Here is a 23,100-nt window from a genome sequence, read left to right on the forward strand (position 1 = left end):
CACGTGACTGTCTTCACGTGGACAGAATCAGATGCCCCGTGGAACCTAACGGGGACACCCCGGGGCTGCCTCAGCGTGTCAGACGGGTGCACGCGGCTTGCAGACCCAGCCAGGTAGACCCCACGTGAACATTCGTGGTCGCACAGCCAGAAATGGAGGAGGTGGCTGGGGGAGGGGCGGTGGGGGGGGGACGCCGGGGCCCCACTGCCCTCTGCCAACCGTGCAGCTGTTCTGTGCCTCAGTTTCCTCCTCTGTACAATGGGGGTGACGACCATGCCGACTCCTAGCGATGGCCTAGGGACTAGATGAGGTCCTGGGGCTCCGGTCCCCGGCTGTGGGGAGGGACAGCGGGCAGTGTCCCAGTCTTGACCTGGATTCCTTGACCTTGACCCCATCTGCCGGCTCCTCCGCCCCCCACCCCTTGGCAGCAAACCCATCGGGGGGCGCGGGGCCCTTGGGCGCACACTGCGGCTGTCTGGGTGGGGTGGGGGCGGGGGCGGCCTTGGGGGCGCGCGGGCTCATCAGGATGCAGGCCGGGTCTCTCCGCCGCAGCCTCCTCCTCCGCGCCGGCGCCCCCTCCTCCTCCGCGCTGAGCTGATAAAATTTTGCAGCGCGGTTTCTGCCGGCGTCAGCACAATCTCGGGCCTCCCCTCCCCCAGCCCCCGCCCCCCTCCCCCGCTCGGCAGGCGGCCGCTCCCCAGACACCTTCCCGTGCGGCCCCCGCTGCGCCTTCGCCGGCCAGTCTGGTCAGCCTCCCCGCATGGGGCCCGGGAAGGTCAAGGCTGCACCCTGGGCGCCCTCCAGCCGGCTCCATCGTCCCCAGGGGCAGCCTGCGCAGCCTCTGCAGGCGGGAGTGAGGGTCGGGCCTGGCTTCCAGCCCCAGCTCAGCTGCCTGCCGCTGGGTGACCCGGGGCGAGGGGCTTAACCTCTCTGTGCCTCCTTTCCTTGTCTATAAGATGGGAGGCTCAAAAAGAGCCGCCTTGCGGGGATGTTGGGTGCTCATGGTAAGCACTCCAGAAACAACCTTCATGGGGTCACGAAGGCACAGGGCTGGGATCCGTGGCCACTCCAGAAGCAACCCTCATGGGGTCACGAAGGCACAGGGCTGGGATCCGTGCCCTCGTATTGTTACAAATGTTATCTTCCTCATTGTGGTTACAATTTCTGCCCTCTAGGCCTTTGCCCATGCTGTTCTCTCTGCCTGGAATGCTTTCTCATATGGAAAACTCCTGCGTGTGCTTCAAAACCCCAACTCCTAGCTCTGCTTCCTCTCGGCTAGGCGTTTTTTCGAGGGCTTAGCAATCCTTTTCCGTCGTTGCAGAGGGAATCGTTGTTGTACCCATTTTACAGATGAGGAAACAGGCCTAGAGGACGGGCTTGCCGTGCCCGAGGTCACGCAGCCAAGAGAGGGCAAAGGGGGGATGGGGGCGTGGGCAGCTTCTGTCGCTGACACCCCTCAGCCCTCCACCCTCGATGGCAGAGGGGATGGAGGTAAATCGTGGTGTCAGCGTGGGCATCCGGTCACCGTGGCTTGGCCACCTCCGGGCTGGGTCTGGGTTCTAGAAGGCCGGCCTCCTGGACCCCTCTGCCGAGCCCCAGCTCCCCGCCCGGCATCCCAGGACCCCGTTCTCGTTCTGGCCCAGAGTTGAGTCTGTTGCCGGCCAGGCGGGTGCCCGTCCACCTCCCTCCGGTATCTTGTGGTCCCCGGGCTGGAGGGTCCCCGCCCGGGTAATCAGGCCGACTGGAGACCGAGGAATTGATGAGGATGGTGCGGGCGGGCCTCGGTGGGGCGCCGGGGGGACACCCGCCGTATGGCTGAGAGGAGGGACCCCCTCCAGCGTCAGAAGGGAGGCAATTCGTGCATCAGAAGTGGGGCCTCGGAGCCGGCAGAGAGACAGCGAGAGACACACCCAGAGACACAGAGACACGTGCCCGCTGCCGCGCCCCCCGCCCTCTCCTTGGACGGGGCCCCCCCACAGCCTCCCCATCTCCCCGGGGTGTCAGGTGGACGCCGAGGCCGCGCCCCAAAGGGGAATTCCAGGCCTCCCTCCTCGGGTTTATTTTGGGGGACGGAGGGGTGGGGACGAGCCCTGAGACTGTCCCCTTCACACTGGGGCTGCCAGGCCGGTCAGAGCCCAGGGCACCTCCTGGGACCACATTTGTCTGCCCGGGGGTGCCGCTGTGGCCACAGGGGCTGGATTCCGTGTGCACCTCAGGGGCAGCCTAGGGGCCGGCTGGGGGACTGTGATGAGGGGGTGACGCGAGCCTAGCCTTGGGACATTGGGGGCTGCCTGCTAAGCGTGTGCACTTTGAGGGGGGCTGTCTGCAACTGAGTGGGGGGTGGGTAAGCTGACGATAGGGATAGGAGAACAGAACATGGGAGGGGTGTGGAGGGGACTCGGGGGGCACTCCAGATGGAGCGGGACCCTCTGAGGAGGTGACTTTGGAGGTGAGGGCTGAGGGAGGTGAGGGAGTCCTGAGGAATTGACTGAGAGTGCTCCGGGCAGGGGCCACAGCCAGTGCAAAGGCCCTGGGGCTGGAATGGCCGGAGCCTGGGGAGCAGAGGTGGAGGCCGCAGGGAAGTTTGGGGGGGACGTGGCTTCGGGGCGAGGGTGCTGGGGAGCCAGGAGGCCTGCCTGGCATTTGGGAAGGAGCCTGGAGGAACCAGGGCCCAGAGAGGGAAGCCGCCTGCCCGGCCCCGAAGCCCAGCCAGGCCTCCCCGCCCCCTCCGGCGGCCTGAGAAACCGGAGGCGCGGGCGGGCGCCGTGCCAGGGGCGGGGGAGGGGCTGCCAGGCCCGCCCGCTGGGGCAGCTGCCAGCCCGCCCCGAGCCGCCAGCCCAGATGGTGCCCATCTGCTGACGCGGGGGGCCGGCCTCCCGTTCCCGCCTTGCGCCGTGCCAACCGCCCGCATGGCGCTGCGGGCAGGGCCGGTCTGGGAAGCTCGCAGCTGCTGGAGGGGCGGGAGAAACGGGGGTGGCCCCCCATGCCGCCCAGTCAGGACTGGGGAGCAATAATAACGACGGAAATCATAGTAACAGCCGGGCTCTGAGCCCCGTCCCACATCTTAACTGGTTTAGTTCTCACGTTTCACACAAGGTGACAGAGGCCCAGAGAGGCTCAGCCACTTGCCCAAGGACACACAGCTCCCACGAGGCAGAGCGGAGTTGGAACCCACAGGTCCTGAGTCCTTGAAACCCCGAAAGGAGAAAAACTAAGAAACGTTTTTGAGGTTATCACACGGAACCCCACCCTCCCAGTTGTATAGATGATTACAGAGCGAATAAACGAACGAAGGGCGGTGAACCGTGTTGAAGGGCCTGCCGAGCCCGGGCCTGGGGGCTGGGGTCTCCATAAGGTGGGCCCTGGGCCCAGGGGGCGGGAGGAAGGGCCTCGGCCTGGAGCCAGGGGGCCTGGGCGGGCCACAGCTCTGCCCCTGGCTTGCTGTGTGACGTAGGGCAGAGCCCTGCCCTCTCTGGTCTAGAGTTGGGGGAGTTGAGGGCGGGAAGGGAGGGCCTTGTGGCCGCAGAGAGAAGCGAGCTGGACCCTGACCCTGCCTCCTCCCCACCCCGTTCGTCTTCCTCCAGCCGGGGAGACAAAGGCGGGCAGCAGGGCGCCCACTTTTGTACAATGGACACAGTTTGTGTCCGCGAGCTTGCTCCAGGCTGTGTGAGGGGTGCGCCCCTCTCTGAGCCTTAGTTTCCCCATCTGTACGTGGGGAGACTAAGAGCTGTGTCCACTGCATTGAGGACTCGAGTCAGCGATCCCCCGAAAGCATACAGGAGGCGCTCAATTAATGCTCACTCCCTTCCTGGACCCTCTCCCAGCCCCAGGAGGCGATGAGGGAGACCTCAGGCAATGCGGGGACCCCGGGCATCGTTCTGCGCCCCCCGCAAGCGCGCAGGGGCCGCTGTGACCCGGGACGGGCCCCAACCTTGAGCTGGGCCGGGCTGCCCCCTCCAGGTGCCTGGGTGGCGGGGGTGAGGCGGGAGGGGGTGGCGGGCGGCCAGGTGGACAGCCGTCTGTCTGCAGGAAGGTGGCCGCACGGGCCGGAGGTCCAGACGCCGGCTGACGGGGTATTTATAGCGGCGGCGGGGGCCTGCGGGCTCGTGGGCAGACGCGGAGGGGGACTGACAAGGGGGAGCCCACGAGGGGTGCTGCGGGGTGTCGGCAAGAGTAAGGGGCGCGGGCTGCGGCCGGATCCCTCCACTGGTGAGCTGTGTGACCTTCGGCGAGGGAATCCACTGCTCTGGGCCTCAGTTTCCTGCCCTGTCAAACGAGGGCCTGGTACACAGTGAGCGCTCAAAAATGATTTCTTGCCTTAAAAAGGACGGAAATCCCGACACCCGCTCCAACATGGATGGACCCTGAGGACACGATGCTCGGTGACATGAGCCAGACCCAGAAGGACAGACACTGTGTGATCCCCTCACAGGAGGCCCCTAGAGGAGTCACAGCCACACAGACAGAAAGTGGATGGTGGGGCCAGGGGCTGGGGGAGGGGAGGGGAGTCAGTGTTTCATGGGGACAGAGTCTCAGTTTGGGAGGTTGGAAGGTTCTGGAGACGGATGGTGGGGATGGCTGCACGACAGTGTGAGTGTGCTTCATGCCGCTGAGCTGTGCACTTAAAATGGTGAAAATGGTGAATTTTAAAGTTACGTATATTTTGCCACAATAAGAAATTGTTGTTGTTAGTAACAGTAATGCATCCTATGTGTATAATAACTCCCGGGATTAACCCCAGGGATGGTAACGTCCTCATAGCTGCTGTCACCGCCGCCATCATCATCCTCGCCGTGGTTCTGGTCCCAGCTCTGCCCGCTGGCCGGCTGGGCATCCCTGAGCACGTTCGTGCCCGTCTCACCTGCAGGGGTGGAGGGAGTGTCCATCGACTGACACTGAGATCGTATCTGTGAGAGAGAGACGCGTCGGCACCCGGCGGGCGCTCGGCTGGGAGCTGTCTTGTGGGCGGGCCCTGCCCGTGCGCCCGGGTCTCGGGGTGCGGAGGGTCCCGGGGGGGCCCGCCACGGTGCCCCCGTCTTCACGGGCAGGGCCGGCCCCCCGAGGAGCCCGCGGAGGCGGGGGCACGGCCCTGCACCTGTGGCGGCCACCCCGGCGTGGCGGGGCTGCAGTTGCCGCCCTGGCCCCGCGCCCGGGGAGCCGGGGGAGGCTGAGGGCAGCTGGGGACATCTCCGGGCCCCCTCGGCCACCAGCTGCCAGGCCAGCCCCTGTCCCTCCAGCTGGGTGTGGGCGGGAAGTCACAGATGGTCAGGGCTGGTGAGGGCTGAGGGAGGGGACACCAGACGGACGTCGTGTCCCGATGGGGAAACTGAGGCCCAGAGAGGGGCGGGGCATTGCCCAGGCTGCCCAGGGAGGGCCCTTCCTCTGGTCCATGCTGTTCCATCTGTTTCACGCTGACTTGGAGGGGTGCCAGGGCGGGAAAGGGGGACCCCGCTCCCTCAGGGTGAACGACTTGCAAGGCGGGAAGGGGTTTCGAGTCTGGGGCATTTGGGGGGGGGGACTCTAGAATGCCAGAGCTGGTGGCTTCTAGATCCTCTAGGAGGCAAGTTCTGGAATGCCAAAGGCCTGCGTTCTTTAATGTCCTGAGCTGAGGTCTTGACCGACCCCGTGATTTTAGAATTCTCCAGAACAGCACGGTCCAGTGAAATACAGTGCAAGCCACTCACATAATTTCACATTTTTCTGGTATCGACACTTAAAAGAGTCAACAGCCAGGGGAAAGGAATTTTAACCACTTAACGGTATGTCACGCAGGACAAGCAGGATATTGTCATTTTGACCCATTTTGTCATCAATATGGAAAAGTTACTGAGGTGTTTTCATTTTTTTTTCCTTGGGTCCTAAGTCTCTGAAATGCAGTGTGTGTTTTGCACTCACGTCTCGATTCCGACCCGCCACGTTGCAGGGGCTCAGGGCCACACGCAGCCAGTGGCTGCTGGTTCGGGTGGCTCAGCTCTGGGGCATCTGAGTTCTAGAGAATTCTGAGGCAGATGTGAGATCTCTCAAGCTGGGTTGTGAGGTGCAAGGGGTGGGTTCTAGAACGTCCTGGGGCGGCGGCTCTCGCATTCTTTGAGGCGAGTTTGCAGCGTCTGGGAACCCATCTCAAACCTCCCACTCGGGGTTCTCGAGAATGAAAGAGCAGATTCCGAAACTGTGATCCAATCAAGGATTAATCTCATCATCATCCAAGAAACGCTTACCTATGTTCCTGACCGTTGATGGCAGGTTCCAGAATCCTTCACGTTGGGTTTTTGGCAGGCCCAAGGCTCTGGAATTTTCTCAAGGGAAACATTCCCCCATTCTAGAACATTCTAGAACATTCCGGGGGCTGGTTCTAGAATTCTGAGTCAGGGCTCCAGAAAGTTCAGGTTGGAGTCAAGTAAGCCTGTCCTCAGACACCAGGTGGCTGAGCAGAATAAGGCTCCTTCCAGACCAGCCCAGGCGGGGGCCGCCCTCTGGGCCCCGGTGTGGGGTGGGGTGTCTGGGGGCGGTTCGTGGGGGACGTGGCTGTGAGAACCTGGAACCAGGGGCACCCAGGAATGAGAATCGAGACTTCGTTCAATCCCCAGTAAATGTTGTCTGTGGGATGTGGGGACATGGAGCCCGGGTGTATTTCAGGGCCTGTGGCTTAGTAGGTCCTCCGTCGAAGGCGGTGGCTGTAATCGGCAATGGTGACACCTGGCAGGAGGCAGGGTTGTGTGCGTGTGTGTTTGGGCTGCTGGGGTGCATTTATGGTGCAGGAATGTGGAGGGCTCACCAAATGAGAATCAGGAATAATTAGCACCCTTTAATCCCACCGAGGTCGGGATTATCACTAACTGCATTAACAGACGGGGACATTGAGGCCCAGAGAGGTAAAGCCACTGACCCAAGGTCACCCAGCTAAGAGGCAGAGTCAGGATTCGAGTGCAGGTCTGGTAGATCCGAGGGCCCACAAAGGGAAGGGGCTGTTGGGGGTGTCAGGGACCTCCCCAGAATGTCCCAGGATCCCCCCTTGGGCCTAGAGGAGTTTGCTGCTGGTGATTGGGCATCAGGTTCAGCTGGATCAAGGAGCACCTTTGGGGGCTGCAGCCTGGCTAGGGGGGTGGGCTGGCTTCAAACCTTCGACCTGGGGGAGTCAGGGGGCGGGAGGAGCAGCCGAGGCCGGGGCGTCTCCCTGTCTGTCTCTGCGTGTCTCTGTGTCTCTGTGTCTCTCCCAGGCCATCTGCTCTGCCCACCCCAGTCTCTCGGCCTTTGCCAGGCTCCTCCCCCCGCCCCCGGCTGGCCCGTGGGCTGCCCGGAGGCGGCAGCAGCAGCTGAAAGGGCCCCTTGTTCCCGACCACACCCGCCCCTGGGGTCACCCCGGGACAGGCCCTGGCCGCCTGCTGTCTTAAAGGGCCAACGCCCAGAGAGAAGCGGACGAGAGGGGCCGCCCCCACTCCCACTCCCCACCCCTTCCACTGATGAGGGGCGGGGGGCTGTACCATACCCAGACACCCCCATCCCTGGGTGGTCGGACAGTGGCCCGGGCCTGGGAGGCCTGCCTGGAGGAGGAGACAGTGCATGCGTGGTGGGACCTGGGTTTAACCCTGGACACATCCCTCCGCCTTTCTATGCCTCAGTTTCCCCACTTGTATCCAGGGCTCCTTGTGGCCACCCCCGGGAGTTGTGGGCAGACGCAGTAGTATCTGGACCGGGATTTGGTACACAGTCGGCGCTCTTTCTGTGCCCGTTGTGCGATTATATGGCACCTGCCCCGCCGTGTGGACGGGGCAATTCTTCACCTTTCTCTGCCTCAGTTTCTCACGTGTAGAACGAGGTACTAGCAGGACCTAGGCGAGGATTAAGCCGGTTAATAGAATGAGAAGTGTTTAAGAGCAGGGCCCAGGGCTACGTGTAAGCCTGCATTTATTGAGCTCCAGCTGTATACCGGGCCCTGCCGGGAAAGAAAGGTCCCGTTCGCAGCCCCGTTTTCCAGAGGGAGGAGCCGAGAGGTTAAGGCCTGGGCTGAGGCTCCGCAGCCCAGGTTTCTCTCCAGCTCCGCCGCCCCCGCCCTCCCCGTGGGGCTGTGCAGCTAGAGGCGGCTCGCTTGCCCTCTCTGGGCCTCAGTTTCCCCTTCAGAGCAATGGGAACGGCCCCCTGTCCTCTTGCAGACTGGGAGCCCTCCTCCCAGAGGAGGGGAGTGGGGGGCCGGCCCACGGGCCCGGAACCCCGCTGCAGCGGGGGGTGCTGTGGGCGTCCTGGGCCCTCCCGCGCCCCGGGCCGGCCCCACAGACAGCCCGGGACAGGTTGCTGCCGGCCGGACAAGCCCGGTCCCCGCGCCTTATGTAACCGGGTTATGCAAGGGCAGCTGGCCTGCTTACATAAGGGGAGGCGGCGGCCGCCTGGGGAGGGGGAGGCTCTTAAAGGGGCCGGCGCCCCCCAGGTCGCCCCTCGGGGCCCTCGCCCCCCCACGGAGGGGGGCCTTTAAACCGGGGCGATTCTGCGCTCCTTAATGCCGTCTTGTCACCGGCGTTATGATTATTGCTGTTGATGTTGTTTACCGGCGCTCTGATCTTTCCCGGTGGTCGTGGGCGTGGCCCTCGCTGCTCCCGACACTCGGCTGGTCCCTTCTCTCCCCGAGCCTCAGTTTCCCCATCTGGGCAGTGGGGGATGTCTGTGCAGGAGGGCAGTGGGGCGTCACTGCGGGTCCCGCCCCTGCCGCCCGCTCCCTGTGTGACCTCAGGCAAGCGGCGTCCCCTCTCTGGGCCTCAGTTTCCCCGTCTGTACAACGTGCCTGCCTCCTGGGGTCGCCGAGGGAGAGGTGACTTGAGACAGGTGGAGGGTTTAGGACCACGCTCAGCTCAGCCAGCAGAACTGCTTGGTAGTCGGTAAACATTTATTAAGCACTTGCTGTGTGCCAAGCGCACGGTTCTGGGGCCTGGGGACGCCGCTGCGAACAAGACGCACTAAACCCCAGTCCTCGTGGGGCTCGCAGTCCTGGGGTGAGACAGACACAGAGCAAGAAATAAACGTTAGTTCACGATAAAGGCTATCGAAAAAAATAAAGACGGGGACAGGGTGATGGGCTGTTTGGGGAGGTGGGTCTGAGGACCTGACATTTGAGCTGAGACCTGGGGGTGAGGAGGAACCAGCAGTGTGGAGATCTGGGGAAGGCGTTCCAGGCAGAGGGCACAGGCTGTGCAAAGGCCCTGGGGCAGGACCAGACACGGCACGTTGGAGGAACATCGAGGAGCCCGTGTGGCTGGAGCAGAGGGAGGAGGGGGAGAGGGAGGAGGGAGGGAGGGAGGGGACGGGGCAGGTCGTGCAGGGCCTGGTGGGGCCGCAGGGAGGACATGGGCTTCTCCGCCGAGGGAGGTGGGAGCCCTGGAGGGCTGTGGGCAGAGGAGGAGGACCTGACTTGGGCTCACAGGCGCCCTCTGGCCACTGCGGGGAGGACACCCTGTGGGGGCGAGGGTGGGAGCAGTGGTTCAGGGGAGCAATCCCGGGGGCCAGCCAGGCAGAGGCGATTCCAAGTGCCACTGTCACCTCGGCCGAGGGGGACACCGCAAGCTGGTCACCTGATGGCTCGGCCCCTTCTGGGGCTGGCGCTGGCGCCCCGCCCCTGCGGCCGCCGCGCCGGCCTGGGCGTATGTACGCGGGGCTGGGAGGGCGAGGCGGGGCCGCCGCACCCCAGACGCACCCGGGGACGCCCCTGGAAGGGGGACGGTGTGAGCGGGCAGGCCAGGCTGTGGCCCGGGTGGCCCTCGGGGCTCGGGCAGGCCGGGCCCCACGCTGGGGGTCCCCCCTGCGCAGCAGCGTTCTCCCCGTTTTTAGTCCCTTTCTCCCGCTGAGCTGGGGCCGGCACTCGCCGCGCCCTGTGCCTCAGTTTCCCCATCTGTGCAGTGGGAGTGACCACCTGTGACTGGTGAGCGGGCTCCGCGAGCAGCCGGCACACAGGAGGCGCCGACTCAGTGCTCAGCAGCAGCAAGGCGGGAGGCTGGCGAGGGAGGGAGCCCCCGCGCGGGAGGCGGGCACGTGGAAACCGCGGGGCTGAGCTGGGCACCCGGGCAGCCGGCTGACCCGCCCCCTGAGACCCCGTCTTGTCCCCGTGAAATGGGACCACGGCCACAGGGGCCCCGTGGCGCCTGCCCCCATTCCAGAAGGGTGGCTAGGCTGTCTAGCCACATGTGACAGCTGGGGAAACTGAGGCACAGAGAGACCACCCCCCCCCGAGGGGTCTGGCCTGGAGTCATGCCGCCAGTCAGGGGCAGAGGGAGGCCGTGAGTGGGCTCCCCACGTGGCTCTGATGCCACGGGAACGGATGGCCGGTCTCCAAGCCTCTTCCGGTGCCTCAGTTTCCCTATCCGTGAAATGGGCACACTGCTGGAATTGCAGTGGGAGTTTCTGGACGCCCGGGAAGAGGCGGCGAGGGTTTATGTGGGCAGCCTGAGGTCCTGCCTGCAGCCGTCCTCCTGGGCTTGCGGCTGGACCAGCTGTCCCACCCGGACCTTTGTTGCATACCCACTGCGCGCCCCCCGGCCTCTGCCAGTGCTCGATAAATGCAAGTTGTGATTATTATTGTTTTCCTGTGCTCTTCTTTCTCCCCACAAGCCTCTTCCGTGCTTGGCAAACTCCTACTCATACATTAAGGCCCCAGCTCCAATGTCCCCTCCTCCAGGAAGCCCTCCTGGGCCCCCAGGCCAGGTTCCTGTTACTTCCTTGGACTCTTCCTACCATAGCCTCCTCCCTCTGACTTCCAGGAGCATTTGGGGGAGCTTCTTGAAAGGATTTCTGCTGATCCTCAAAAGACCACGGGGACCGAGGTGGGCCACACTTGGGCGACGTTCCACACTCTGCCCTGGTCCTATTGTCACAAGTCCCTTGTGTCACCATTGGTTGGAGTCTCCATCCCCCTAACCCTGCTCTTTCCTTCTGAATCTCCCCCGATTTTCCAACATTCCTCAGATTCCTTTGTGCGACAAGCATTTATTTTGCGCCGTTTATCCTGATGGGGCCTTGTATGCCAGGCCGCATCAGGATAATCCCAATTATCCGAGCAACGAGCATGTACTGGGTGCCTGCTGTGTGCCAGGCTCTGCTGGAATAATCACACTCCCTTGTCTGCAAGCATCTATTGAGTGCCAGCTGTGTGCCAGCATTTATTGAGCACCAACTGTGTGCCAGGCTCCAGAAGGACAGGCCACAGGAAAGTGAGGGAAGCAGAAAAGTCTCCCCCTACCCGTCCCTTCCGGCTTGGGGCGTCTAGTTTCCAACCTCCTCCTGCGTTCGAGGCAGCGCGTTAAAAATGTGGGCGCTGGGACCAGAGCTGCCAGCTGGGCTCCAATCCACTGGCCCACTTACCAGCCAAGTGGTGGCCCCTCTCTGACCCTCAGTTTCCTCTTCTAAAACGGGGCACCCAACCATCTGAGGTGTTGGCAGCCCAACATCTGCTTTCTGCAGAAGGGGAAACTGAGGCACGCAGAGGGGCCCCAACGATCCGTGCCCCGCAAGGGACGGGAGCCGTTCTGCTGACCCCACTCCGAGGCCGGGGCATGGCCCAGGAGAGTGGGCAGGACCCCACGCCCGTGCTGGGCACGGGCTGGGCCCGGCGTGTCCCTCCACGTGTGGCTTCCGGGGCTTGCCGTCCCCCCGCGGCCACACGTGTGCGTCCGGCCCGTGGACACAAGTGGCCCCGTGGTCCCCGCAGCCCGCGGGGGGAGGCCCGGCTGGGCGGCCGCGGCCAAGAATTCCCTCCAGTGTAAACAGCGGGTTATTTTGGGCGGCCCCTCCCGGCGGCGCTGACACATTTGACATTGGAGGGGACCAGGAGGGGCGAGGGGGCGCCTGCGGGTATTTTTAACCTTGTCGCTCACGTCCCTGGTGCCACCGCAGCGCGGACAGGCAGGGCCGGGGCGCGGGGCCGGGCGCGCGCCCTCGGGCCGCCTGGCACCGGGTGTGACCCCCTGGAGGCCGCCCACGAGCCCCAGGAGGGAGGGGACGGAGTGGGGGACCCCCGCGCCCCACCCTGGAGAGGACGGGGCGCTCCGGCCGCGTGCCAGCCCGCTCCTCCCGCGCGCACAAAATGGCCGCCCTGGCCAAGAGAAGCATCTGGAAGCCGGGGGAGGGAGAGGCGAGAAGATGGCCGCCCGGGCGGTGATGTCACACGGTGGCAGGGCCGCGCGGGAGGGGACGGGTCGCGGCCTGCAGGCCTCCGAGCGGGCCCTGTGGCCTCCGGGCCGGACGCCCCCAGAGCGCGGGTCCCGGGCGCACCGAGTGGAGCGCCCAGGCCGGTGCTGGGGACAGTGGGGACAGGGGCCGGCCGCCACGCTCCCCCGGCCCGAGGTGTCCCCGGGCATCCGGAGGGCCCCGAGCCAGGCCCGGGGCGGCGGGGCAGAGCCGGGCCGCGTGGAAGGGAAGAGAAACTTCTTTGAAAGTGAATCCAGGCGGGTTGGCTCGGGCCCAGGCGGCCGGCGGGAGAGGGAGATGGAAAGTGTGGTCCAGACTCGGGGAGCGCGGCGGCCAGGAGGTCGCCCTGGGCCTCCCGGGTCCCCGCGGCTGGTCCCGACGCGTCCCTCCCCAGGGGCCAGGGAGGGCGCTGGCGCCCGGCATCCTGCTTGTTTCCCTCGGCCGGGGCGGGGTTTGGCATCTTCCGTGGCAAGATGTGGAGGCTCAGAGACGGAAAGGAATTTGGCTGAGGTCACACAGCGTGGGCGAGACGGAGCACCAGTGCTCGTCGCTGCCGGCCCCCGGGGCTGATCTTGAACCTGCGGGGGCAGGAGAGGGGTGTCTCCGGGGGGACTCGGGGTTTGTACCAGAATTCCTTGAAGCCCAGGGTAATTTCATACGTGGTCCCGTTGCACCAGGGAAGTCCGCGTGCGGTCTAGCCTGAATCCTTCATGCTGTGGCTCCGCCCCGGGCCCTCCTCAGGGTGGCTGGGAGGACACCCACGGCCGTGAACCTCAAGGGGCAGGACTCCGTACCCGTCGTGTTCATCGCCGTGACCCCAGGGCCTAGGACACGGCCTGGCACACAGTAGGCACTCAATACTTGTGTCGAATGAGGGAATCACAGTTTCCCTTTCTGCTTGGGTTTGCACAGACACCAGGATGCGATGGGGGTGGAGGCCTAGGGGCACAAAGGTTGTAACGTAACTGGACATCACGGGGTCCATCGTCACTCTTCCTGGGAGGGAGACGAGGACGTGAATTCTAGAACCTTCGGCACGTCGAGCCCAGATCCTGTGCTGGAGGCTGTGGACACACCGACCGACTTTGAGCAGAGACTTGGATAAAGCGAGGGAGTGAGGCAGGCAGGCATTTGCAGGAAAGGGGTTCCAGGCGGAGGGCACAGCCTGTGCAAAGGCCCTGGGGCAGGACCGGGCCTGGCGTGTGGGAGGAACAGGGAGGAGGCCCGTGTGGCTGGAGCAGGGGGAGCGAGGGGGAGAGAGGAGGAGGGAGGGAGGGAGGGGACGGGGCAGCAGCGTGGGGGCCGACGGCCAGGGTCGCGTGTACGGCCTAGCCTTCCAGGACGGGGACTTGACCCTTCACTGGCTTATGGTGAGAACTGGCCGGTGACACGGGAGCTGGCAACTCCAGGGCCTGGCTTTGGCTCTCTCTCGGGCTGGCCGTGTGGGGAGGCGGACGTGGCAGCCGGCAGAGCCAGCGACGCTTGGAAGCCCGCTGGGCTTGGCGCAGACACCCGGGCTCGGCGTGGCGGCCGGTGGGGACTCGGCTCGGTCGGGTGCCGCCAGGCTTTCGCCAGTGGAGTTATGGTTTCGAAGAGAAATTAAATACGCCCCTCTGGCCACCCCCGGGCTGTCACCCTGTTATGCCCACCAGGCCGCCTGCCCGCGCCCCCTCCCTGGTCTCCCAGCCCCCGAGAGCCAGACTCGCTCAGTGGCCAGAGACTTTTATTACGCGTTTATTGTGATAAAATACACATAACATAAAATTCACCATTTTAACTATTTTGAGTGCACAGCTCAGAGGCATGACGCACACTCACATTGTCGTGCAACCATCCCCACCATCCGTCTCCAGAACCTTCCATCTTCCCAAGCTGAGACTCTGTCCCCATGAAGCACTGACTCCCCTCCCCTCCCCCAGCCCCTGGCCCCACCGTCCACTTTCTGTCTCTGTGGCTGTGACTCCTCTAGGGGCCTCCTGTGAGGGGATCACACAGTGTCTGTCCTGTGTCTGGCTCAGGTCACTGAGCGTCATGTCCTCGGGGTCCATCCACGTTGGAGCAGGTGTCAGGATGTCCCTCCTTTTCACGGCTGCGTAATATTCCAGCGTGTGGATGGACACACTGTGTGTACCCATCATCCGTCCATGGACGCTGGGTGCTCCCACCTTTTGGTGACTGTGAATCGTGCTGGTGTGGACACGGGTGTGCAGAGACCTGTTGGAGCCCCTGTGTTTCACATTTTGGGTCCACACGCGGGAGCCGGCCTGCTGGATCATATGGTGGTTCTGTGTGGACCTGTTGGGGGAGCCGCCAGGCCGCTCTCCCCCGCGGCTGCCCGTCTTCCGCTCCCTCCGACGGCGCGTGGGGGGTTCCAGCTTCTCCACGTCCTGGGCGCCAGACAGCTTTCAAAAAATGACCCAGATCAGGCCACGTCCCCCGTGGTGCCTGAGGATAAACCCGGGCTTCCCGCTGCGGCCCCCGTGGCCCCGGGTGGTCCGGCCCTCACCTCCCCTCTCCTCTTCTCTCCACTCTGCTCTGATCCTCGGACGCCCCGTGTCCATTCCGGGCCCCTGTGGCCGGCTGCGTCCCCTTCCTGAGTCCCCAGGGCCGACGTCACCTCCTCTGAGAGGTCCTCCCTGGTTTCTCTGTCTGGAGCCACCCTCTGTGCCTCGTCCACGTTTGCCGCCTCGGTGGAGCTTAGAACCGCGAGAAGTGATGTCAGGCTCTCGGGTCCCGTCTGTCTCGGGTCCCCCGATGCCCGGCAAGTGGTAAGTGGTCACTGAACATCCCTGAGACGGCGGCCGGGCGGCGCCACCATCTCCGGTCCCAGCAGAGGCGGTTCCAGCCGCGGATGAAGGGGGTCGTCCAGCCGAGCAGGGTGGGCGCCCCGGGGCTGGAGGGCGGGGCCGGAGGCCACGGCGGCGCCTTTGTCGTGGCCGGGACACCCAGACCGGGCCTCCTGGCCACGGGCGGGGAAGAGCAGTCTGTACGCTCGGTCAGCGGAGTCCAGTTTACATTTCCATTGTCGCCGTGACCGTGTGTTTGTTTGAGCAGAAGGTTCCGGGGGGTGGCGACGTTCCCGCTGCACGTGACGCCCCACGGACCCGGGGAGTCGAGAGAACTGGGCCCCGGCCAAGCCAGGGTGTCACTTCAAACGCGGCTGCTGTGGAGGCTCGCTTAGACTAGCGTGAGTGTGGTTGGCCGTGCTTCACGCGTGGTGGTAGCAAGGCTTGTGTGTCTCTCTGGGAAAGGAGATCCCTGAGGAAGTTTCCGGAATGAGGGGAGAGTGTGAACCATGTGGATACTGAGGGAACAGTGTTGAGGCAGAGGGAACAGCCCGTGCAAAGGTCCTGGGGCAGGACCGGGCCTGGCGTGTGGGAGGAACAGCGAGGAGCCCGTGTGGCCGGAGCAGAGGGGGAGAGGGAGGAGGGAGGGCTCAGCTGCTGCGGGCGTGGACGTGGCTCCCCAGCCTCTGCGCTCCTTGTCACCCAGGAGGGCGTCCACGTTTCCCTCAAACAATACAGTACATGTTCTGAGCTGGGCTGCGGGGGAACAGCGTATTCGGGGGTCAGGGGCACGTCAACCAGGGCAAGACAAGTCACAGACGAGCAAACAACACTTAAAGCAGGCGATCGGCGTCATGTGAAAGGCAATAAGATGTTCGTTTGTGTGTTTTTAAAGAGGAGCAGATAAACCGAGTCGGCCCATCTGCTTAACTTGCTGTGTGGCCCGGGGTAACTTCCTACCCTCTCTGGGTGACCCGGGGTCGTCTGCCTCAGTGGCTCTGGGGTGTTAGACGGGACCGTGTCACATGCGTCCCTGACGACTGGTGTCGGGTAAGCTGTCTGCGCGTGGCAGCTGCCATCGTTATTATTACTATTATTATTACTGTTGTTGTTGTTATTAACCTGTAGCTTCTCACTCCACCCTCGGCTCCCAGCTTGGTGACCCGGATGGGGGCGCTCTGAGGTTTCCCCGGCCTGGGCCGCAGGGTCTGGGGCCTCTGCTGCCGTGGGGGGCTGGTCGGCGCGGGCGGAGCGGGGACGTGCGCAGGATTAATTCTGCGCCCAGCTGTCCCCAGCGCCGCAGTTAACGGCAGAGGGGACCTTTGGGGCAGAGGAGTTAGGGGGTCCCCAGCTGGGGGCTTTATCCAACTGGTCCAAACAAGGGGATCACCCCAAACTACTGACAGAAAGGGGTCCTGGAGTAGGGGGGAACTGAGCCCCCCCAGTCGTAGTCAAAGGCGCGTCGCCGCCAGCTGGTGCTGCGTGAGTTCGAATATGTCATCACCTCTCTTTGCGCCTCAGTTTCCCCATCTGGAAAATGGAGACAATAGTCACGTGTGCCTCATGGAGGAGTTTTGAAGGTTAAATGAGTCACTGGAGATGAAGCTTGCAGCCCAACATAGTCAAAGGAATGACTCACTAAGTATTAATTATTGGAATGTACCGTTGCGCATGAAGTGGCTCGTCAGCCCTCCCGGTCTCAGCCCCTCGCCCGCCTGGGGCCGCCCCTCGCGTCTCCGGCTTGCGTGGCCTCCCTTGCACGTGGCACAGCCTGACGTTGTCCTCCCGGTTTATTTGCTCGCTGGGTCCCTGCCTGTCGCTCCCCCATTGGGACGTCACTGCCACGAGGGCAGGGATCTTTGTCCCTCTTGGTCACCGCTGTGTGCCCCGGGCATGTGACACCTCAGCAATCAATCCGCTGAGGGATCGAAGGAAAGAAGTCAACGGCGGTGCAGTTCCGTTCCAGCCTATGGGTGAGGAAGTGAGGCTCAGAGACGTCAAGGCACTGGCCCGAGGACACACAGCCGCAAGTCGGCCGACTTGCGGTAAACGGCCGGAGAGTACACGTTGTAGACCTGGAGGTCACTTATGGTTTCTGTCACATATTCTTTCTCCTCTTATGATCCTTTAAAAATATACGAGACCCTTTTATTCATTATCGCCTCCCCCGAAAGAGCCTTTTTAGACCTTTTTTTTTTTACCAACCCCATCCATGGCGGATTTAATCAGATGGCGCCCGGAAGCTCTTGACACAGGAAATCTCGGCAAAGGAAAGCCGCCGGCCTGGGCGCTGGGGCACCGGGGGCCCTGGACGCCACCCTGCCTCTAGGCCGTATCCGCTCCGGGCACATCTGCCCAGACCCACGGAAGGTCCATTTTAGGCCCGGACGTCGAAACAGACGGGACGAGGAGGAATTATCAGTGCTCTGTGTGTTTCTGATTCTTCATCGAAACGTCCAGAGCAGCTCAGCTCAATAGATCTCCGCCCAATTCGGTCGCCGCCAGCCGCGTGGAGGGTTGAAAGGTGACCCGTGCCTCGGAAGTCTTGAAAATTCAATTTAATTTCAGCGTAGCTAATTTAAATTTAAAGCCACAGGTGGCTAGTGGCTCCCATACTGGAAGCTACTAGAAGCCACTAGAAGGTGGGAGTTTTAGGCGCCAGTGACAGGCAAGGGGTCAGGAGTGGGTGAGAAATAGTTCAGAGTTTTAGAGATGATTAAAAATCAGGTGGCATAATGAAAAGGAGGGAGATCCTGACACCTGCTCCAACATGGATGGACCCTGAGGACATGACGCTCAGTGACATGAGGCAGACGCAGAAGGACAGACACTGTGTGACCCCCTCACAGGAGGCCCCTAGAGGAGTCACAGCCACAGAGACAGAAAGTGGATGGTGGGGCCAGGGGCTGGGGGAGGGGAGGGGAGTCAGTGTTTCATGGGGACAGAGTCTCAGCTTGGGGAGATGGAAAGTTCTGGAAGGAGTGGTGATGGTTACACAACAGTGTGTGTGCTTCATGCCGCTGAGCTGTGCCCTTAAAAATGGTTCAAACGGTAAATTTTATGTTATGTCTATTTAACCACAATCTAAGAATTAAATTCAAAAAAAAATTTGAGATGGCATAGAATGACAGCGTCATGGTATTTAGAATTTATTCTATATTTTTATTCTATTTATATTATTTAGAATTTAGAATACACTTATTTAAGTTACAGAAAAAGAGTACCAGGATTCTAGAAAAAGAAGAGAACGTCTGCCGTCCGATAAGGGGCCCCCGGAAGCCCCCGGCTGGCATCATGCTTGGCTCGAGCTCCCCCTCCGATGGGCAGCGAGACGAGGGCAGCGCCCTCTCCAGGTCGGGTCAGCGGGGTTCTGGAAAACCCGGCCGGCGCAGGAGGGCGAGAACTGCAAATCCGAGGCCTGCGGATTGGAAAGGAAGAAATAAAACCGTCCCTGTTTGCAAATGACACGATGGTCGGCAGAAAAAATCCCAAGGAATCTCCAAAAAAAAAAAAAAGAAAGCTCTTAGAACTCATCGGCGAGTTGCGCCGGGTGCGGGAGAGGCGAACACACAGAAGCCAGTCGCGTTTCTCAGTGCCACCGAAGAACCAACTAGAAACCGAAATGCAAAGCACGACGTGGGTTCCCGTCGCCCCCACACCTGCCGCGCGTCGGACCCCAGTTTGGCGCCAACCCTCCCTCGGACGCCTGGGGCGTGGGTTTCTCATCTTCCCATCTTACAGATGAGGAAACTGAGGCCCAGAGAGGTCGTGTGGCCGGCCGGAGGTCACAGAGCCAATGATCGGTGAGATACAGGCTGCGGACCAGAGCCCGCCCGTTGTCGCCTTTCCTGGCGCAGAGTACCAGCCCCCAAGCCAGAAACAACAGCGACAAGATGAGTAATAGTAACGATGCGCCCCTCCGATTGGTGACATGCTGACGACGTGCCAGCCACGTTTGGGGGCATTTCGTTGCATTCGTGGTCGCCTTTTCCTGTGTTAACAGCCCCCAGGGGAGGTGCTGTGGTTGTGCCCATTTCGCAGACGGGGAGAGTGAGGCACAGAGAGGGCGGGCGAGGGGTCTGGGGCGCACAGCCCTGGGTTCCCACGCAGGAGCACCAGGCCACCACCCTCCCTGCCCGGGGACGCGCCGAGTGCCAGCCGGGCTCCGCTGCCCGTGTGGGCGCCCGTGCCCGCGGAGGGTCCTGTGCCCGGGGCCTGGAGCCCGGCGGCTGGCTGCCCGGGCTGGGCCTTTCCCAACAGCGGGGCCGCCCGTGCCCGGCCGCCGGGCCGTCCAAGCGGGACTGGCCGCCTCCGAGGGGCCGCTGGCTGCCCAGAGAGCGGCCGCAGGGCACGGGGCCCAGCCGGGCACTGTCCCCTCGGCCACTGCCCAGTCAGCACGGCTGGGGCCGCAGAGCCTGGGCGGCGAGGGGCTGCCCCGATCCGCTGCTGTGGCGGGTTGGGAAACTGAGGCACAGACCCTTGCACAGCCCCGCTCCTGTGCTGCTCATGGCGTCCTCAATCGTGGCGGCCAGGGGGTGTGCACCCACTATGTGCAAAGCACTAGCACGGTGCAGGAAGCATCCTCCTCGTTATTATTATTCCCACAACAACCCCGACGGCTCTGAAGCCCTGAGAGGGGAAGTGACCTCCCTCCCCAGGCCACACAGCCTCTGAGGCTGCAGAGCTGGCAGGGGAGCTCAGAGGCCGGACGGCTCCCGCGCGCCCAGATGAATAAAATAACCCTCCTGATCTTCCTCGTTCCAACCCTCGCTGTTCCCCGTCTGTAAAATGGGTACGTAACCCTCCCAGATCCACGGCTCCCTTGTTCAGTTATAGATCTCGTATCTGTTGGGGACAATAAAGCCCCACGTGTGTGGTTATCTTAGGGATTTAAAATAACAATAATAACAGTAAGGTGATGGACATTACCCTGTATCGAGCTCTCCGGATCTGCTGTCTCCCTGTCACCTCCTGGCACCCCGGGCAGGCCTGGGCGATGCTCGCGCCCATTTGAAAGAGGGGAAAACGGAGGCCCAGAACAGTGAAGCGACTTGCCTGAGGTCACACAGCATTACGTCCCGGCTTTGGGGTGTGGCGGGAGGGAGGGTTTATCTGATGGGGATTCCCGCCACCTCTGGCCTGAGAGAGCAGTGGGCGGGGCTGGGTCTGTCCTGCGGGCTCGGCCACGGGCCCTCCCCGCCCTGGGGGGTGCGGGGGCTGCGAGGGAGCTGGCGGGACTCGCCCCCGCCCGGGCAGCCCTGATCCCACCGAGTCAGCGTCTGTCTGCTGCCGGCTGCAAAGGAGCCTGAGTATTTTTAGATAAGATGGGGGGGCGGGCGCCGGGTGTGGGAGCCCCCAGGCGGGTGGGCGGGCGGGCGGGGCGCTGCCGCTGCAGAGGGGCCCCTGAGCGGCACCCCGAGACGACGGGCTGGGCCTCCAGGACCTCGAGGGCAGAAGCCGAGGGGAGGGGCCCGAGGGGTCCAGGACTCCTCTCTCTGGCCCTCAGTTTCCCCATCTGTAAAGTGGGCGTCATGACAGCCGCCACCCCTGGGTCAAGGCAGGATCCAGCGTCATCCGCATTTCACAGACGGGGAAACTGAGGCTCGGAGAACTCACGGTTCTCCCCGCATCCCAGCATGTAGGAACGCTGGCGCCCCGGGGACCTGCAGGGGTCCAGTCAGACCTCCAGACCCTCTGGGGCAGCGGCGGACGGAGGGGGCGAGCAGAGACCCTGGGCCTTGGCGTGTTCGGGGGCCGCCGTCTCCACGGCGCGGTGTCTCCTGGGTTGGGGGTCCCTGCGGGTCACCAACCCTCCCTCCCTCTCTTTGCAGACGCGGAGCAGAGCGGCAGTCCCCGGGCGGGGATGGGCTCCGACCAGGAGGACAGCAAGCCCATCACGCTGGGTGAGTCTGGGCGCAGCGGCGGGCGGGGGGCACGGACCCGTCCCCTTCCTCTATTTAGGAATCGTGCTCTGAGTCCCCCTCCTGTGTGCTTTCCGTGGCCCTGTGTGAGCAGGACCCTCGCAGTGTTAACAGATTCCTTCCTCATGGCCGTGCTGCGGGGTGGGCGCTGCTGTGTTTCCATTCTGCAGAAGAGGAAACTGAGGTTCAGAGAGCACCCAGGGAGCTGGGGTTGGAACCCACAACTCTGAGCTCCCAGCGTCTGGGCTCAGAGGGGCTCACCCTGCGGGAGGGGCCGCAGAGGGCCCCGCAGTCCCCGGGACGAGGAGCAGATGGACCGGACAGGATGGTTCTGTGGGGGGGAAGTGGGAGAATGATAATCGCCCACCTGGACCAGCGGAGTCGCCTCCACCCTGGCCCCTGGCTCCCGCCCTCGCCCCCACAGCCTGTCCTCCCCAAAGTGGCCAGAGGGCGCCTGTGAGCCCGTGTCAGGTCCCCCTCCTCTGCCCACAGCCCTCCAGGGCTCCCCCTCCCTCGGGGGAGAAGCCCAAGTCCTCCCCACGGCCCCCCAGGCCCTGCACGACCTGTCCCATCCCCTCACTCCCTCTGCTCCAGCCACACGGGCTCCTCATTCCTCTAACACGCCAGGCGAGGTCCTGCCCCAGGACCTTTGCACGTGCTGTGCCCTCTGTCTGGACACCTAACTGCTCCCCTCTCCAGATCACCCAGATCTCAACTCAAACCCCTCTCTCAGAGAGATCCTCCCCAAGCCCCTCAGCTTCAAGCAGCCTCAGCCACGATTGATCGGCATCCTCTGTGTTATTTCCTCCAGGGGAAGTTAGTGATTGCCTATGTGTTTGCTTAGTTGCTTAGCAACTGCAGATGTGTTTGCTTCTCTCTCCTCGTGGAATGCCACCCCCCTGAGGGAGGGCCAGGGGTTTTGTCTGTCTTGATCACCACTGTGTCCTCGGTGCCTAGGACAGGACCCGGTACACAGCAGGGGCTCCACAGACATTTGTAGGAAAAAAGAAGGGAGAGAGGGAGGGATAAGGCAGAGGCGAAAAGAGAAACTAGAGAGACGGTATTTCAGGGACGAGGAGGAGGAGATGAGATGGAAGGGAGGAGGGAACGGCCAGTGGGTGAGGGCATTCTGGTTGGAAGGGCGGCTCGGGGAGGCCGGATGGTTCCGGGAGGTTCGCGGGCCGGCTGCTCCTCACGGCCGTCTGTGACCCCGAGGCCTCCGGGGCGCCTCCCTCGGAGCCAGATGTTCCGGGCAGGCGGGGCGGTGCCGCGGCTCCCGGGGGAGCTGCAGCGTCTGGCGGAGGAGATCACTTCCTCCCCGCCCGCCAGGGAGTCCCCTGGAGATGGAGCCCGAGGCTGCACAACAGGAAACCCCGCTGGGGAGGGCGGAGGCCCGACACACCAGCTGGCCAGCTGGGCCGGCAGGAAACAGGACGGCCACTTCCCCTGGACACTGGGACCACCGCCCTGGCCTCCCGGGGCCCCAAGCCCCCCACGTGGGCTGGGCGGGTAGTAATTGCTCAATAAAGGGACAGGCAAAGCTTGTAACCCGGGAGGCCGAGGGTCCTGGACCAGCCCAGGCTTGGGGCTGGGACAGCTGGGGGCCTGGTCCCCGCGGTCCGTGCTGCCCCCTGGAGGCCCGGAGAGGAACTGCTCCCACCCCACCCCCCACAGCTGAGAGCCGGTCCCACCTCCTGTCTGCCCACTCTCCCCGGCTCTTCTGCTCCCGCCCTGTCAGCCTCCAGTTTGGCAGGTGCATTCCAGCCCCGGGGACTTTGCACGGGCTGCCCTCGCTGCAGGAACATCGGGGCCCCCGAGGAGGTGGCCAAACGTCACGTTTAAGATCATCCTGATGACAGTGGCCGACTGCGTGGGGTGCTTCCCGGTGCAGATGTGGTTCCTGGCACTTCCTGCATTTGACCGCGTGTATGCCTCGTCTCCGCCCCGACCGTGAGGTCCTGGTAGACTGTCACCCTCCCGGTGAGGCCGGCGCGGAGCCCTTTGGATAAAATAGGTCCCTTCCCCAGTGGGCTCCCCCACCCCACCTCCCAACCACCGTTTGACTTTTAACCCTATTAAAATGTACAGTTCAGGGGCATTAATTACACTCACTGTGTTGTGCACCATCACTCTGTCTAGTTCCAGAACATTCCATCACCCCAAAAAGAAACCCATCTCCATGAGCAGTCTCTCCCATCCCCATCCCCAGCCCCTGACAACCACAAACC

At 63.3% G+C, this 23,100-nt stretch overlaps 1 protein-coding gene across 3 annotated transcripts in view; it reads left to right on the plus strand.

Moving 5' to 3' along the window:
- The window catches only part of NFIC (nuclear factor I C), a 52,698-nt gene that overhangs the window by 10,669 nt on the left and 18,929 nt on the right, over positions 1-23,100 (plus strand). For all 3 annotated transcript variants that reach the window (XM_058537706.1, XM_058537704.1, XM_058537705.1), the window contains exon 3: positions 20,783-20,854. In XM_058537706.1, coding sequence (XP_058393689.1) covers positions 20,783-20,854 — 72 coding nt within the window. The remainder of the gene's footprint in view (positions 1-20,782; positions 20,855-23,100) is intronic.

The sequence above is a fragment of the Diceros bicornis genome, unplaced genomic scaffold, assembly GCF_020826845.1.
Source record: "Diceros bicornis minor isolate mBicDic1 unplaced genomic scaffold, mDicBic1.mat.cur scaffold_67_ctg1, whole genome shotgun sequence".
Lineage (NCBI taxonomy): Eukaryota > Metazoa > Chordata > Mammalia > Perissodactyla > Rhinocerotidae > Diceros > Diceros bicornis.